This window comes from Dysidea avara, chromosome 3, assembly GCF_963678975.1.
Source record: "Dysidea avara chromosome 3, odDysAvar1.4, whole genome shotgun sequence".
Lineage (NCBI taxonomy): Eukaryota > Metazoa > Porifera > Demospongiae > Dictyoceratida > Dysideidae > Dysidea > Dysidea avara.
In genome coordinates this window covers 42,399,350-42,412,292 of record NC_089274.1, presented here as the reverse complement: position 1 = coordinate 42,412,292, position 12,943 = coordinate 42,399,350, and the positions used below count along the sequence as shown (strand labels likewise).

Here is a 12,943-nt window from a genome sequence, read left to right as displayed (position 1 = left end):
TGTGGCATGCATTGTAATTTTGGAAAGAACCTCTTCCATTGTACTGCTGGCGCCCGCCGCTCTTTTTTCAGCGTATATTTAAGGCGGGCAAGGGTTAGTATACGTAGCACGCTTAGCATCGAATACAAAACCTCTGCCTCTGATCATGACATTAACAAGAGCATTCTGTGGACCAATCCATTTTCTCCTTACGATTACGTGTATGTCGACAAGTGTATTGACTGATAGTGGCGGCAAAGAAACCCTTAGCCTCGGAGTGTTCGTTTCTCAAGACAGCGCCTTGGATTTTACAGGATTTCTGGTTGCGTTGGATCTAGCAATAGACACGATCAACAAAAACTCATCGTTTCTGTATAACTTTACCTATCTACGCAACGACTCGATGGTAAGGCAGTTAAATAGTTAACTACCTGTGTAGCTACACTGATGTGTTCATAGCGACATAGCGATAGCTAGCTGTAGCTATAGTTAATTATCCATCGTCATTTCACTTCTCCCCTCTATGATGTGTTGAGACCCTGGGTGCTTGGGGATCATGTGCTCGCTCATTAGTGAACGGACAGTCTGGTAATAATGAGGCAGGGGCGGATCCAGCTGCGGGGGATGGGGGGGCTTCAAAGGGTTCCATGGAACCCCCCTTTTGAAAGAGCCTCTCTTACTCGAGATACTCTAATAGAACAGTCACAGTAGTCTTTTGAAGAGCAGTGTAGCAAGCTATGTATCTAGTTATAAATAAGGAAATATAGTTGAGTTGGTGAGGGCATCTATGGTGAGGGCAGCTATCGTCAGCAGGTGATGACCTTTTTTTTTTGTGGTCTTCATCTTACAGCTAGGCTGAAGTTGCAATTCCAAAGTGGAACCCCCCTTTTTAAAAGTCTGGATCCGCCCCTGTGAGGACCACCCAATTTTCAATTCAGGAGGTTGCTATTGATGTTCAACATGGCAATGTTGCTTCTGTAATGGCAGCAATTCTATCATCACAGGATTGGGTAGAGTTTGCTTCTCTGCCCACTGTTTGAGCGTGAAGACCTTTTCTTTTTATATTAATGATTTATATATATTAGCTATTATCTTTGCAAACTAACTATAACAAATAGTTGGCTGTGTGAAACAGTTTTCTAGTCAAGGTTGTGTCAGAGTCATTTGGTGATCAAAGTCAGTTCTGGTTGTTGGTATAGCAATTGGCACATCGATCCAAGTGTATTGATCCTCAAAAATAAAGATCTGCAAACATGTATACATAGCTACCTCGAAAATTTATATGTTACAGTAGCATAAGCTTGCAACCTAGAGAACTTTTGTAAAATACAAGCTAACTGAGACTGAATCTAGCAGCATCTTTAAGTGTAGCTATCTATGTGATTTTTTAAAGTAAGGTGTCCTTAACTATTTAATATGATTGCCAACTAGCTAATTTCCTTATATTTTGACAAAACTTTTGTCATGCGGTATGCCCTAGCATGGGAATTAAACTGAGTCTATTATTATTAGCCTAGTTCTATTAGTTGAGCCAGTTTAGGACTATAAAGTATCTAGTAGATTCTCAGAACATGCATGTTTGGTTTTCACAGACTAGAGATCTAAATATCATGGTAGAATTTTTGATACATCAGTACTTTAGTTATTGAGAGGTCTTTCAGTCCCTAAACACTAGCACAGACAGAAAATCGATACATATTGTTTGAAAGTACGTGGTAGCACATAAATTTTTCATGTGCATGTGTTTAAGCAGTAGCTGCAATAATGAATTGGGCCAAGATAGACTACAGGTACAAATGAACTACTGCATGCATATGAAATCATGATGTTATAGTGGGTTAAGATTAAGTTTTTTATAGGCAAGCTGGCTTGTTTTTTGTAATGTACTTTACAGCATCCAGACAACATTAATTCAATTTATCGCTTGCAAATTATAAGGTAGAGCCCCAAAAGGAAACATGCTGACTGTGATATAATTCTCTGCATGGAGCAATTTTTGTAAGGATTCGTGTATGAAGTATACACTACCAGGTCATGTTCCACCATTTTTGAAATCACACTTTAACTCTGAAATTATATAAAGAGGTGTCATTTCCTGTACACAGCCACTGTGTTGAAACTCTACCATTATATTAAAATAATTCATAAGTACTCAGTGTTAATAGCTTGTTTTCCTACTATATAAAGAAAATGTGTGCTTTGAGAACCATGTAGTTATCATCACTGATACAGTGTAGCAATCACTTAAATGCTAGCTACCTGTGTTCGTTAACAATGTGAAAGTTAATGAGCTCAAACTTAGTTGTTTGGTAATTCAAATCTGAGCAAGCAAGCAGATATATAAAATATACACTCAGTTTGTACAGTTATGACGTAACATTGAAGATAGCTTTATTACGTATGTGCCTTTTTTATAGTGTCAAGCAGCACCTACTTTGCGAAGTTTAATTGACCAAATATTTTTGCCATCCACTGAAAACCAAATAATGTTAATTGGACCAGATTGTTCTATTGCTACTGAGCCTGTTGCTGAACTTGCTCCTAACTGGAACCTCATGCAGGTCAGGATAACTAATTGTGATTACCTATTATAAAATTTTCAAGCTGTTATCGTGTACATGACAATGAAATTAATTCATGCTAAACAAATTAAGTGAGCTCCGGCCATAACCACTTTTATACTGACCTGACTATAAGCACTTAGCTGTATACTCACTTATCTACTCTTATTGTTTATATGCATATGACATTATAAAATATAAATGTATCACCGAAGTTTGTTTTACATGCCTACTTTGCTCTGCCATCATACTGCAGTACCATTAAAAACAATGGAATTTTGCAATTTGATGTGCATATCTCCACATAATCAACACGGTACGTGATAATGGTTACTCAAATTTCGATCTGTCTGGAACATTGTATATATATACATTTTAAGTAAACAGGATTAGACAGTATATATTTCTCAGTAATGTACAGACTCTTAGAATATTATAATATACATATTGTAATTATTGTACAATTAAGTAGCAATTGTGAAATGATGTTTTGGTCTGTTGTTGAAAATCCAAAAGCTTGATAGTAAAACACACAGACTGAGAAATTTCATTTTTCGCTCATTGGCTTTGATCTCTTGTGTAATTCCTGTTACATAAGCTTTGTAGAAGCAACTAAATCAATCAACATGCCCATTGAAGTGTATTACAATTCTGTTGTGCACATATACGTACGTACCTATATGCTAAATGGCAACCAGGTATTAATGCAAACAAGTATACATATTATATGATACTTTTTTTTGTCTATATGTACTTAATTGTATATAGGCTAGCTGCATAGTGCTGATTCTCTGTGCATGGACTGGTGACAGAATGTAATTAAACATTAATTGTTGTAATTACAGTTAGTGATAAGCAACAAACACATGAGATAGGAATTCATACATTTCTTTGATGTTTTGTTGTGTGCAATAACTAAGTATACCATGTGTGGTAATTAACTAATGTGCAATGACAAACAAAATAAAATGTGGTGCTCACCATCAACAGTTGGCTAGCTGGTGCTCATACGTATGTGATCAAAATGCTTTAATGCCATCTGTTACTGCATATATTGCATAGAACAGCCGTACTATAACACACTGTATACAAAGCTGTTTTTTTTTGCAATTCAAAAATCAGGAGTCTTTAAGTATATAACCCAGTCACACAGTCTGGTATGTACTGTATATAATATATCAGAGATTCCATGTTCAATAACCGCCTCTGAAAACACCGGGCTTATATAATTTAAGAATGCTGTACTCAGAATACTACTGTAGCTTGCCAATATTTTAGACTATTTTATTTCACGTGTTTTGCATCACCTTCAGAGCATCCATTGTACCAGCAGCTAACAGGAAAATTTCTTGCAAATTTAGGTAATATTGTGAAACATATCAAAGAAACTGCAAGTAGTTGAAGACGGCAGGGTGGAATAGTTTTTCTCAAAATGGATGAAGTCATAAAGTGCTTCAGACTTTAAAAGCTCAAAACCAGAGAAGAATTTCACAGTGTGCTTCAACTCCTCTGAGCTGTACAACAAAGTCCAATCATCTTCAATAGCAGGGGTCTGTTAAGGCCTCCTACTGTTTGCACAGCTCATCACAGGTCCTGGTTAAATCAACCAGCAAGAAGCAAACAGTATTGATTGATTTCCACAGCAAAATTAAATCCACATAAGCTGTACAATAATGGTGCAGCCTTATTCCAGACTTGGTCACATCCTGATGCACACTATTTCAGGACTGGCTCTGATCATTTTGTGTATTTGTAATCTCAAACTAATTAATGCAAATATTTGAGTAGTGGGTGACATGTTATTGTATACTTGTGGAACATCAATATGTGGTTATGTTTCAGTGTTTCTTGTTTATTATAGCTATTCTATACAAGCTCTTCTTTTCACAGAAAATACGTACTTCAAACTTAGCCAGCTATTCGCACTTTTTCTATTGTTTACTTTGGAAGCACCCACTACTTTGTGTTTATTTTGTTTTAGCTGCTCTGATTAAAATTGTGGTCAAGTTAATTGGCAAGAAAAATCAATGATTCTCAAGCATTACACTGTATATAATAACACTGTCTGAGTGTTGCACCATTTTCACAGCTTCGCTGGATTATGTAGTATTTAATACGCTGATACACACTGTATTTCATGTACAGATACCTGTTTAGTAATGTAAACTTGCAGCAGCTGAACATTCTGTAAGTTCAATTTGTTGTTCTTCCCCATCCCATAAAAGCAATGCTTATCCTGTGTGACTGTTCTAATAGAATGTTTTGCTTGTTGCATGTAATCCAAAATGTACAGCCAAGAGTTAATGGTAGAGGAGAGGGGACCTCTACAAATGATTTGTCAAAGGAATTCCATCAGATATGTTAACATGTACACACTGGCAGAACAAGGAAATGTGATGATGAAAACTATAGAGTATAATATACTACAAATTACAGAGTTTGCAGAAATAACCACTTTAACTTACACAGAATCATTTGTAGAGGCCCTGTACTGTGTTAGATACTCTGCTGTTCCTCTATATTATTAACTTTTCATACAACTTACTCTGACAAGATGGGGCACAGTGCATGCTATTGTGAGTCCATGTGTCTGCAACTGCAGTAGCTATGCTTTCAAGCATCAACTGACCAGGGGTGTGTGCAGGCAGTAGTGCACCCCACAAAATTTTCTAAGAGACCCATGGCATGGTGCTGCAAATGCTAGTTTATTATTCAGAGCATTGGCTATTCTTTGGACAAAATACTTTAGAGTCATGCCGTAAGCTCTTACAGAAATCTCCACCCTAAAACTCGTGTGTAATTGAGACCAGTGTGAGGCAGCATAGCCAAGTAGTTGGGAATCTGCCTGGTGATCAAAAGGTCCCAGGTTCGATTCCCGGTTACAGCATTTTGGTGTTGTTGTTTCCTTGAGCAAGAAACTTTACTCACATTGCTCCAGTCTATATACCCAGCTGTTAATGTGGACCTAGTGGCCTGGTGTCAACTGGGGAAGCACCCCACTCAGCTGTAACATCAATGGGTACCTGGTATTAACTGGGGAAGCAAATATCCAACTGTCCTTATCTCACTTAGCAGTGTTGAGGTCGTTGTGGAACCTTGGGTCCCACGACCTCTCTCCATGAGACCTGGACAGTCCTCCTGCGGGTTACTAGCCCAGCCCCAGGAAGATTTGCCTGCACAAGGCTCAAGCGCCTGAGTGTTACACAAGTATCCCAGAACTGGTTTGCTGGGTGGCAATAGCCATGCTTCATACGGTTGCCGTTGGCTTTGCTTTGCTTTGCTTTGCTTTGCTTTGCTTTGCTTTGCTTTGCTTTACTCAGAAAGCATAACATATGCTCTATAATAAGTTTAGTGTTAAAATTTATAAAGCTGTCTATAGCTATAGCTTCTGGGGGGCTCATCCCCAGATCCCCTGCTTACATCCCTCTTTCCAAACCCTGGATCCACCCCTGCAATCAGTATACAGAAAACTTGATAATCAGGCTACTTCCTTTTTTTTGGTAATACTAATGGGGTCACCTCATTAAAAAACTACTCATTATAGGTATCATAGAAACCCCTATTAATAAAGTTTCACTGCAGCACATGTAGACTTTCATACACACCCACAGGTTACACACCCGCAGGTTACACTCTGATGGGAAGTCGTGAAATGGTGAAAATTTGTACTTGTGAAAATAATTATAAACTACTTTATTGTAGAACTAATACAGCAACTAATACACATAACTGTATAAGTACTGTATTGTACTGCAATAGTCACTACAATTTCTTGTATACTAAATGATACAGAAAACATTCTAATAGTGCATTCATAAATATCCAATGATTGTAAAGGCAATACGAATTATTATAATACTATCTTTTTGTGTGGTCAGTGTTCAGAATGATGATTTTTTCTAGATTTCTGCAGCATCTACATCACCCCTTCTTTCTGATAGTGAGAAATTCCCACTTTTCCTAAGAACGGTGTCAAGTGATTCAGAGGCTGTCATAGGAGTGAAGGCAGCAATGAGACAATTTGGATGGTCCAGAATTTCCTTAATCACTCAATCTGAAAACATTTTCACGTTTGTGAGTTTCAATTCAATAACAAGGATCACACATCTAGTGTTTAGGCATAAACCAGATGGCTCTGGGAGTATTGTTAGGTCATGCCTTAAGATTATGCAAGTCTTAAAATGCTACTGCAAATGCTGTATTGTTAACAGTAATATTGAAATATCTGCACAATTATATATTATAAAAAATTATATAGTCACATTAAATTTACATGAAAGTGATAACAGAAATAATGAGCACACATAACATCCTTTAGCTACCCATGATTAAAGATTATCTAATGTTACTCAGGTTGCTACACGATTCAGAAATGAACTGACTGAAACCGATTTGAAGATAACAAGAGAATTTACACTTAATACCGTAAAAGATGTGCCTGGTGTTGTCAATAACTTGAGAGTAAGTTAATATATTATATGGTTGTGGCTAATAACTGTATTGATCATACACATGCTGCACATTAATATTACTGATATACAATACTCTTAATGAAATTTTCACACCATATTATGTATAGACTAAGAATATGCTTTAATTGGTATGTTGTACTTATTGTATGACTCTATACATACACAAATGTTTATCTTTATAGAATTCTCCAGCTCGAATAATTTTTGTAAACATGTATGACCAAAATGCAGCAGAAATAATATGTTTGGTAAGTAGTTTATAAATCAATGCATCAATCAACAGTAATCAAATCATTCAAGGATATGTCATGTCAGAAGTTGCTTCTGCTGAATGAGCATAAGTTTGACAATGTCATCTAGTTGTATAAATTGGGACACACAGTTAACAAATCCAACTATTTTTACACAAAATTTAGGTCTGTAGTAGTAGTAGTAGTATAATATCCACCCATAATTTGTTTAATAATATGTATCTTGTACTACAGGCTGCTAAATTTGGGTTGAGTTACCCCCGGTATCAATGGATGTTTCCTGATTGGTACACAGATGGTTGGTGGAATACAGCTAATAATTGTACACACAATGAATCTTTGTTACAAAATTTTGTGAAGTATTCTTTAACATATAGTCATTATCCTATACTATCTGAAGAAGAAAAAGATACACTAAATGTTGGAAATATCGTAAGTGTTGTGCCATAGTGTATTGTCTGTAATGTGTAGTTGTTTCATAGTAAATTTTCCTTACAGAGTTGGAATGATTTTAAATCCTATTATGATGATAATATTGAAAGCTATAAAATTAAAAATCACTCTCAGCTGTTAGGCATGCAAGACAGTGCCTTCATGTTTGATGCAGTTTGGACTGCAGCACTGGCTATTAACAGGACTGCATCTAAATTACCTAGTGGTGTGACTTTGAAGAATTTTACATACAACGATGAAGTTTCTAAGAATATCTCCAGAATTTTATATGAAGAAGCACTAAATGTAACGTTTTTTGGATTAACAGTAAGTCTACATGATGGTAGTGAAGCAGTACACCTTTAGAATTGCTGATGTGCTCATCCCTGCACTTTAATTCACTTACTTTTGAGTTTTTGCCCATTCAAGATTCCTGATAAAACTGTTTGTTTTTGCATATGCATGGGTCACCCTTTGGATAAAGGAAACAGCTGCATTTGTCTTAAGGTGCATCATTTAGTGCACTATATGCAATAGTTATACCACGGGCACAACCTGATATGTACGCACAAGCCCGAGGGCGAGTGCGTATATACAGGCAAAGCACGAGTGCCCATGGTATAACTAATATGTCCTTCTTTAGCATGCAGACTTGCCTAATTGGCAAAATGTTTAGTTGGTATACCCTTCTCTTATATAGGAAGCCAAGTAGGCTGTGATTGTGGGATTGAATTTTGCCAATCACACTGTGATAATGGGATTCAATTTTAATACATCAAACAGTAGTTTGATTTTACTTTTGCTAATATAGCAACGTTAAGAGACTAGTGTTAATTATGTTACTTTAACCACCACATTTACAAAAGCAAAAAACAAGCTACTGTTGATGCATTAAAATTGAATCCCACAATCACAGCTTGTTTGGCAAAATTCAAACCCACAATCACAGCTTGCTTGCTTCCCTATATATGAGAAGAGAGATAAAGTATAACATCAAAAATCTAATAATTTCTGGATATAGTGTGCACTCCTATTGGGTGTGCAATATCTCGAGGTAACGAGATATATGCACTGGCTTAACGAGATATACGCACTGTAGCAGTGCGTATATCTCATTAACTTTTCTGAACCAGTGCAGTATGTGATATATATGCCTGGCTTTCCTTTGAGGTGTTAAAGTGGTACATATATATATATATATATATCCTCGAATTATTCACTGTTATGAAACATTCCACAGTATATACTAGCATGCATGATTGACTTCTCACTAAATTATTTTACTTTATAGCTTTGCAGTGAAGTTGGCTCAAGTACAGGATTTAGTTAACAGGGTATAATTGTTTTATGTGGAGCTATAAACTTCAGATTTAACATTCAGATAGCCCCATTAATTAAGAATTCGCATGAACATGGGAATCTTTTTCAAAGCAGTCCTTTGTGAAACTACGTATTTTTGCAATTAGAAATAGTTTTCTTGTGAACAGTTTGTTTTACAGAGATGTTTTTCAGGGAGAAGTGTATTTCAGAGAAAATGGTGACAGACCAGGCATAGTAACTCTTCGTCAATACAGACGTTAGTTAAGTCTTTAAGATTTCATTACAATCAATTGTATATCGGTTACAGACAATGATAGTGATGGTGGATTGATAAAAGAGGATTATGCAAGAGTGATAAATGGAAGCTTGAAGTTTGAAGAAAATGAAAGCGTCAGTACAGTTTTTAAAGGTTATTTCGTATATCTACACATTGTTTATGTGGATGTACATTGACCAATGGTCTTCGTTATATATAGATGGTATTCCTCAAGATGAAGAATATGTTCAAATTTCCTCAACGTGGTTTATCATACATACTGCAGTTTCTCTGCTCGGAATGCTCTTTGCTGTAGCTTGTCTAATTTTTAACTTGTGGTTTAGAGATCAAAAGTATGTTATAGAATCATTTGTTTGGTGTGTGAATTAATGCAATGCACTTTTAAGGCTAGTGAAGCTTACTAGTCCATATATCAATGTGATGATTATAGCTGGAGCAGTTATATTTTACATAACAGTGATTTTGTTTGGAGTGGATGAAAATGTGGCATCATCGTCAACAGTAGATCATCTGTGTCAGACAAGAATTTGGTTGGCAGCAATCGGATTTAGTTTAATGTTTGGCACAATATTTGCCAAGACATGGAGGATATATTACATTTTTAACTTAGCCAGGCCCAATTCTAAATTTGTGAGTTTGCCACAATTCATGTAATTGTATAAACAGTACAAATTTTATAGGAAGTTAAAGACATATACCTATTTGCAATCGTCGGTATACTTGTTCTAGTAGATGTTGCAGTTATGCTTCCACCAACATTACTCTCAAGTGCTACGTTGAAAAGGAAAGAAGAAGAAACTGAAGGAGACAATGTCTGTTATTATAAACATGTGTGGTGGTATAATAATGTATTTTCGTGTCTTCTAGGATGATGACTTGCCTCAAATAATTAGAGTCTGCTCATCTGATGACTCCCTAGTGTGGTTACCTATTCTCATTTGCTATAAAGGATTTGTTTTACTGGTTGGACTGTTTCTTGCCTTTGAGACACGCAAAGTAAAATATTTAGCATTAAATGAGTCTCGATTTATTGCAATGTCAGTTTATGGAGCAGTAGTAGTATCAATAGCTCTTACTCCAATTGGATTTCTGCTGGAAAACTTTCCAACTATACAATATGCAGTAATGGGAATGATGATGCTGTTAAGTATAACCTTAATATTGGCACTGCTCTTTATACCAAAGGTAACCTATTGACTATGTGCATATTATTATTTGCATATGCAGATGTACCGAGTCTACCATGACCCAAAAGGAAAACGCAGTCTCCGCAGTGGAAAAACAATTAAACAACAACGTCAAACAAGTGCTGTTAATTTCTCTGAAGATGAATATAAAAGAAGAATTGAAAGTCTAAACCTGGAGATCAAAGCCCTCAATGAAGAAATAGAAATGGTACAACTAATGTATACGCAAATTTACAGAAACAGTTATAGTAAGTCTTAGAGAGTTGGCTATCATCCATGTATGATGTAAAACTATAGACCAAGGTGATATCTAAAATACTGGCCAGTATACAGAGAGCCTGCATGGGAAATGACTGGCTAGCTAATATCTATATAATCACTCTACACCACGAGCAACAGCTAAAGTGGCATAAATTATAATAACATGACTATACAGCCTATAGTCTGTCTCTCCCTAATAATTTTCCTCTACACTAGTCTACAGGTGATAACTCAGACAGTGATGTCCTAGTTATCACCCCCACTGCACTCCTTTGACTAATAGTTAAGGTATAAATGAAATACTGTATAAGCGTGATGTTAGCTAGCTGAGTTATAGTGGATGAAAATAATAATATACATATGCTTACCTGCTTGCTGCACTATTAAATGTGACCGGATTTGTGAAGGGAGTCTTCCACATATCCAATTTACCAACTTTGACAATACATAACTTCATATTGAGAAGAGCTACTGATTTGAAATTTGGTCAGTAGTGGCTTAATGGATGGAGACATTTTCAGTTTCATATGTTTCTCGAACACTAATTAAAGTTATGGTCTTCCAACTCCATAGAATTGGATGTGTGTGGAAGACCCCTTTTCGCAAATTCAGTCACAAACTTTAATGCTCGTTCTTAAACAAATCTTGCTTTAGTCTTCTTCTTATAGCTATAGTAAGAGTTACCAACAAGGTTTGATTAGATGCATACAAGTATAACCGTTTGAAATGAAACAATCATGCATTTATCATTGTTTACTGATAATTTTTTTCATAGTTTAAAGGTGGCCAGTTAGCAAGCAGCAGTGTACTGAAGAGCACCGATCACTTAATAATATCTGAAGATGTGATAGAGATGGACAAAGTCTTGGCACAGAACAAAGCAGTTTAGTGTGAAATATAAACAGCCACAGCAGAAATATATTATACGTAGCTATACGAACTGTACATATACATTATGCTGGACTGTAATCACTTTATGCAACCACAATAAATATTTACCCACACAATCTGTACAAAAAAAACTTTGTGTATTCATCCGTTACATGAGTTGTCACCTTTGATGTAGATTTCTAGGTCATGTGTATAATTGTATACCATGTAATTTATTTGATTCTTCTGATTAACTAAAAACAATGTACTGATACAAATGTTTTATACAAGGTCCTCATACTTACTGAGAACAACTTTCACTCCACAGAGAGAAGAATGTTGGAATGTTTTGCCTCTCCCAGCCCTATATGTGACTACTGTCATGCAATGGCCTGTAGCTATTAGTAGACAAATATATATATGTATGTTCTCTATCAGCCCTTACCTGAATCGCAGCTGGAAATAGCTCATGCTTAGCTCTCATGTCAACTGCCCTTCAAGCTCTGACTGGTATTTAGAGTACTATATAGTGTTGTGGTGCTGCCTGCAAAATAATAAGATGTTCTAGCTATAAGCTAGTAGCTATATTATCCATCCCAAAAACACCTTCGCTGTAAAAAAGATGCACCCGAGAAACTACAAGTACCTGGAACCCAATGTAAAAAAACAAAAACAAAAAACAGCTCAGCTGAAGTGAAAAGTAACTGGTAACTTAAAGAGCTGATATCTGAAGTGGCCAAGAATACAACTAACTACAATTACTAAAGTTTAATCCATGCAAGAACACCGGGCTGTAAAGCAGTTGTGTACATGAAAGTAACTGACAACAAGAATGAATGGTCATATACAACTAATTCAAAAATTTAACACTGAACCTTTATAATTCAGCTGTGTTCTATATTCACTCTTGCTGCATCCTAAAGTAATTTTTTTTAACTCTAATTGGCTGGTAATTTGGCCACCTTTTTTAATAGTCAGTATAATAGAGCAAAAAAGGCAGCCAAATTACCAGCCAATTAGAGTTAAAAGAAATTACTTTAGGATGCAGCAAGAGTGAATATAGAACACAGCTGAATTATAAAGGTTCAGTGTTAAATTTTTGTATTAGTTGTGTATGACCATTCATTCTTGGCCGCTTCAGATATCAGCTATTTCAGTTGCCAGTTACTTTCATGTACACAACTGCTTTACAGCCAGGTGTTCTTGCATGGATTAAACTTTAGTTAGTTGTATTCTTGGCCGCTTCAGATATCAGCTCTTTAAGTTACCAGTTACTTTTCACTTCAGCTGAGCTGTTTTTTGTTTTTGTTTTTTACATTGGGTTCCAGGTACT

The 12,943-nt window shown here is 36.0% G+C and overlaps 1 protein-coding gene across 2 annotated transcripts; it reads left to right on the top strand.

Moving 5' to 3' along the window:
* The first annotated feature begins 123 nt into the window (after positions 1-123).
* Positions 124-11,875, top strand: LOC136251058 (gamma-aminobutyric acid type B receptor subunit 2-like). 2 transcript variants are annotated; one of them, XM_066043435.1, is made up of 15 exons: positions 124-385; positions 2,397-2,540; positions 6,444-6,614; positions 6,894-7,001; positions 7,195-7,260; positions 7,498-7,695; positions 7,762-8,022; positions 9,208-9,271; positions 9,323-9,424; positions 9,492-9,624; positions 9,679-9,922; positions 9,973-10,104; positions 10,160-10,477; positions 10,520-10,687; positions 11,516-11,875. In XM_066043435.1, exons 1-15 carry the CDS (start codon positions 146-148, stop codon positions 11,627-11,629), a joined length of 2,463 nt encoding a protein of 820 aa, XP_065899507.1. In that variant the 5' UTR covers positions 124-145; the 3' UTR covers positions 11,630-11,875. The 2 variants fall into 2 exon arrangements, with proteins under 2 accessions (XP_065899507.1, XP_065899508.1); XM_066043436.1 differs by having other exon boundaries at positions 10,520-10,727; positions 11,516-11,610.
* The last annotated feature ends 1,068 nt before the right edge of the window (positions 11,876-12,943 follow it).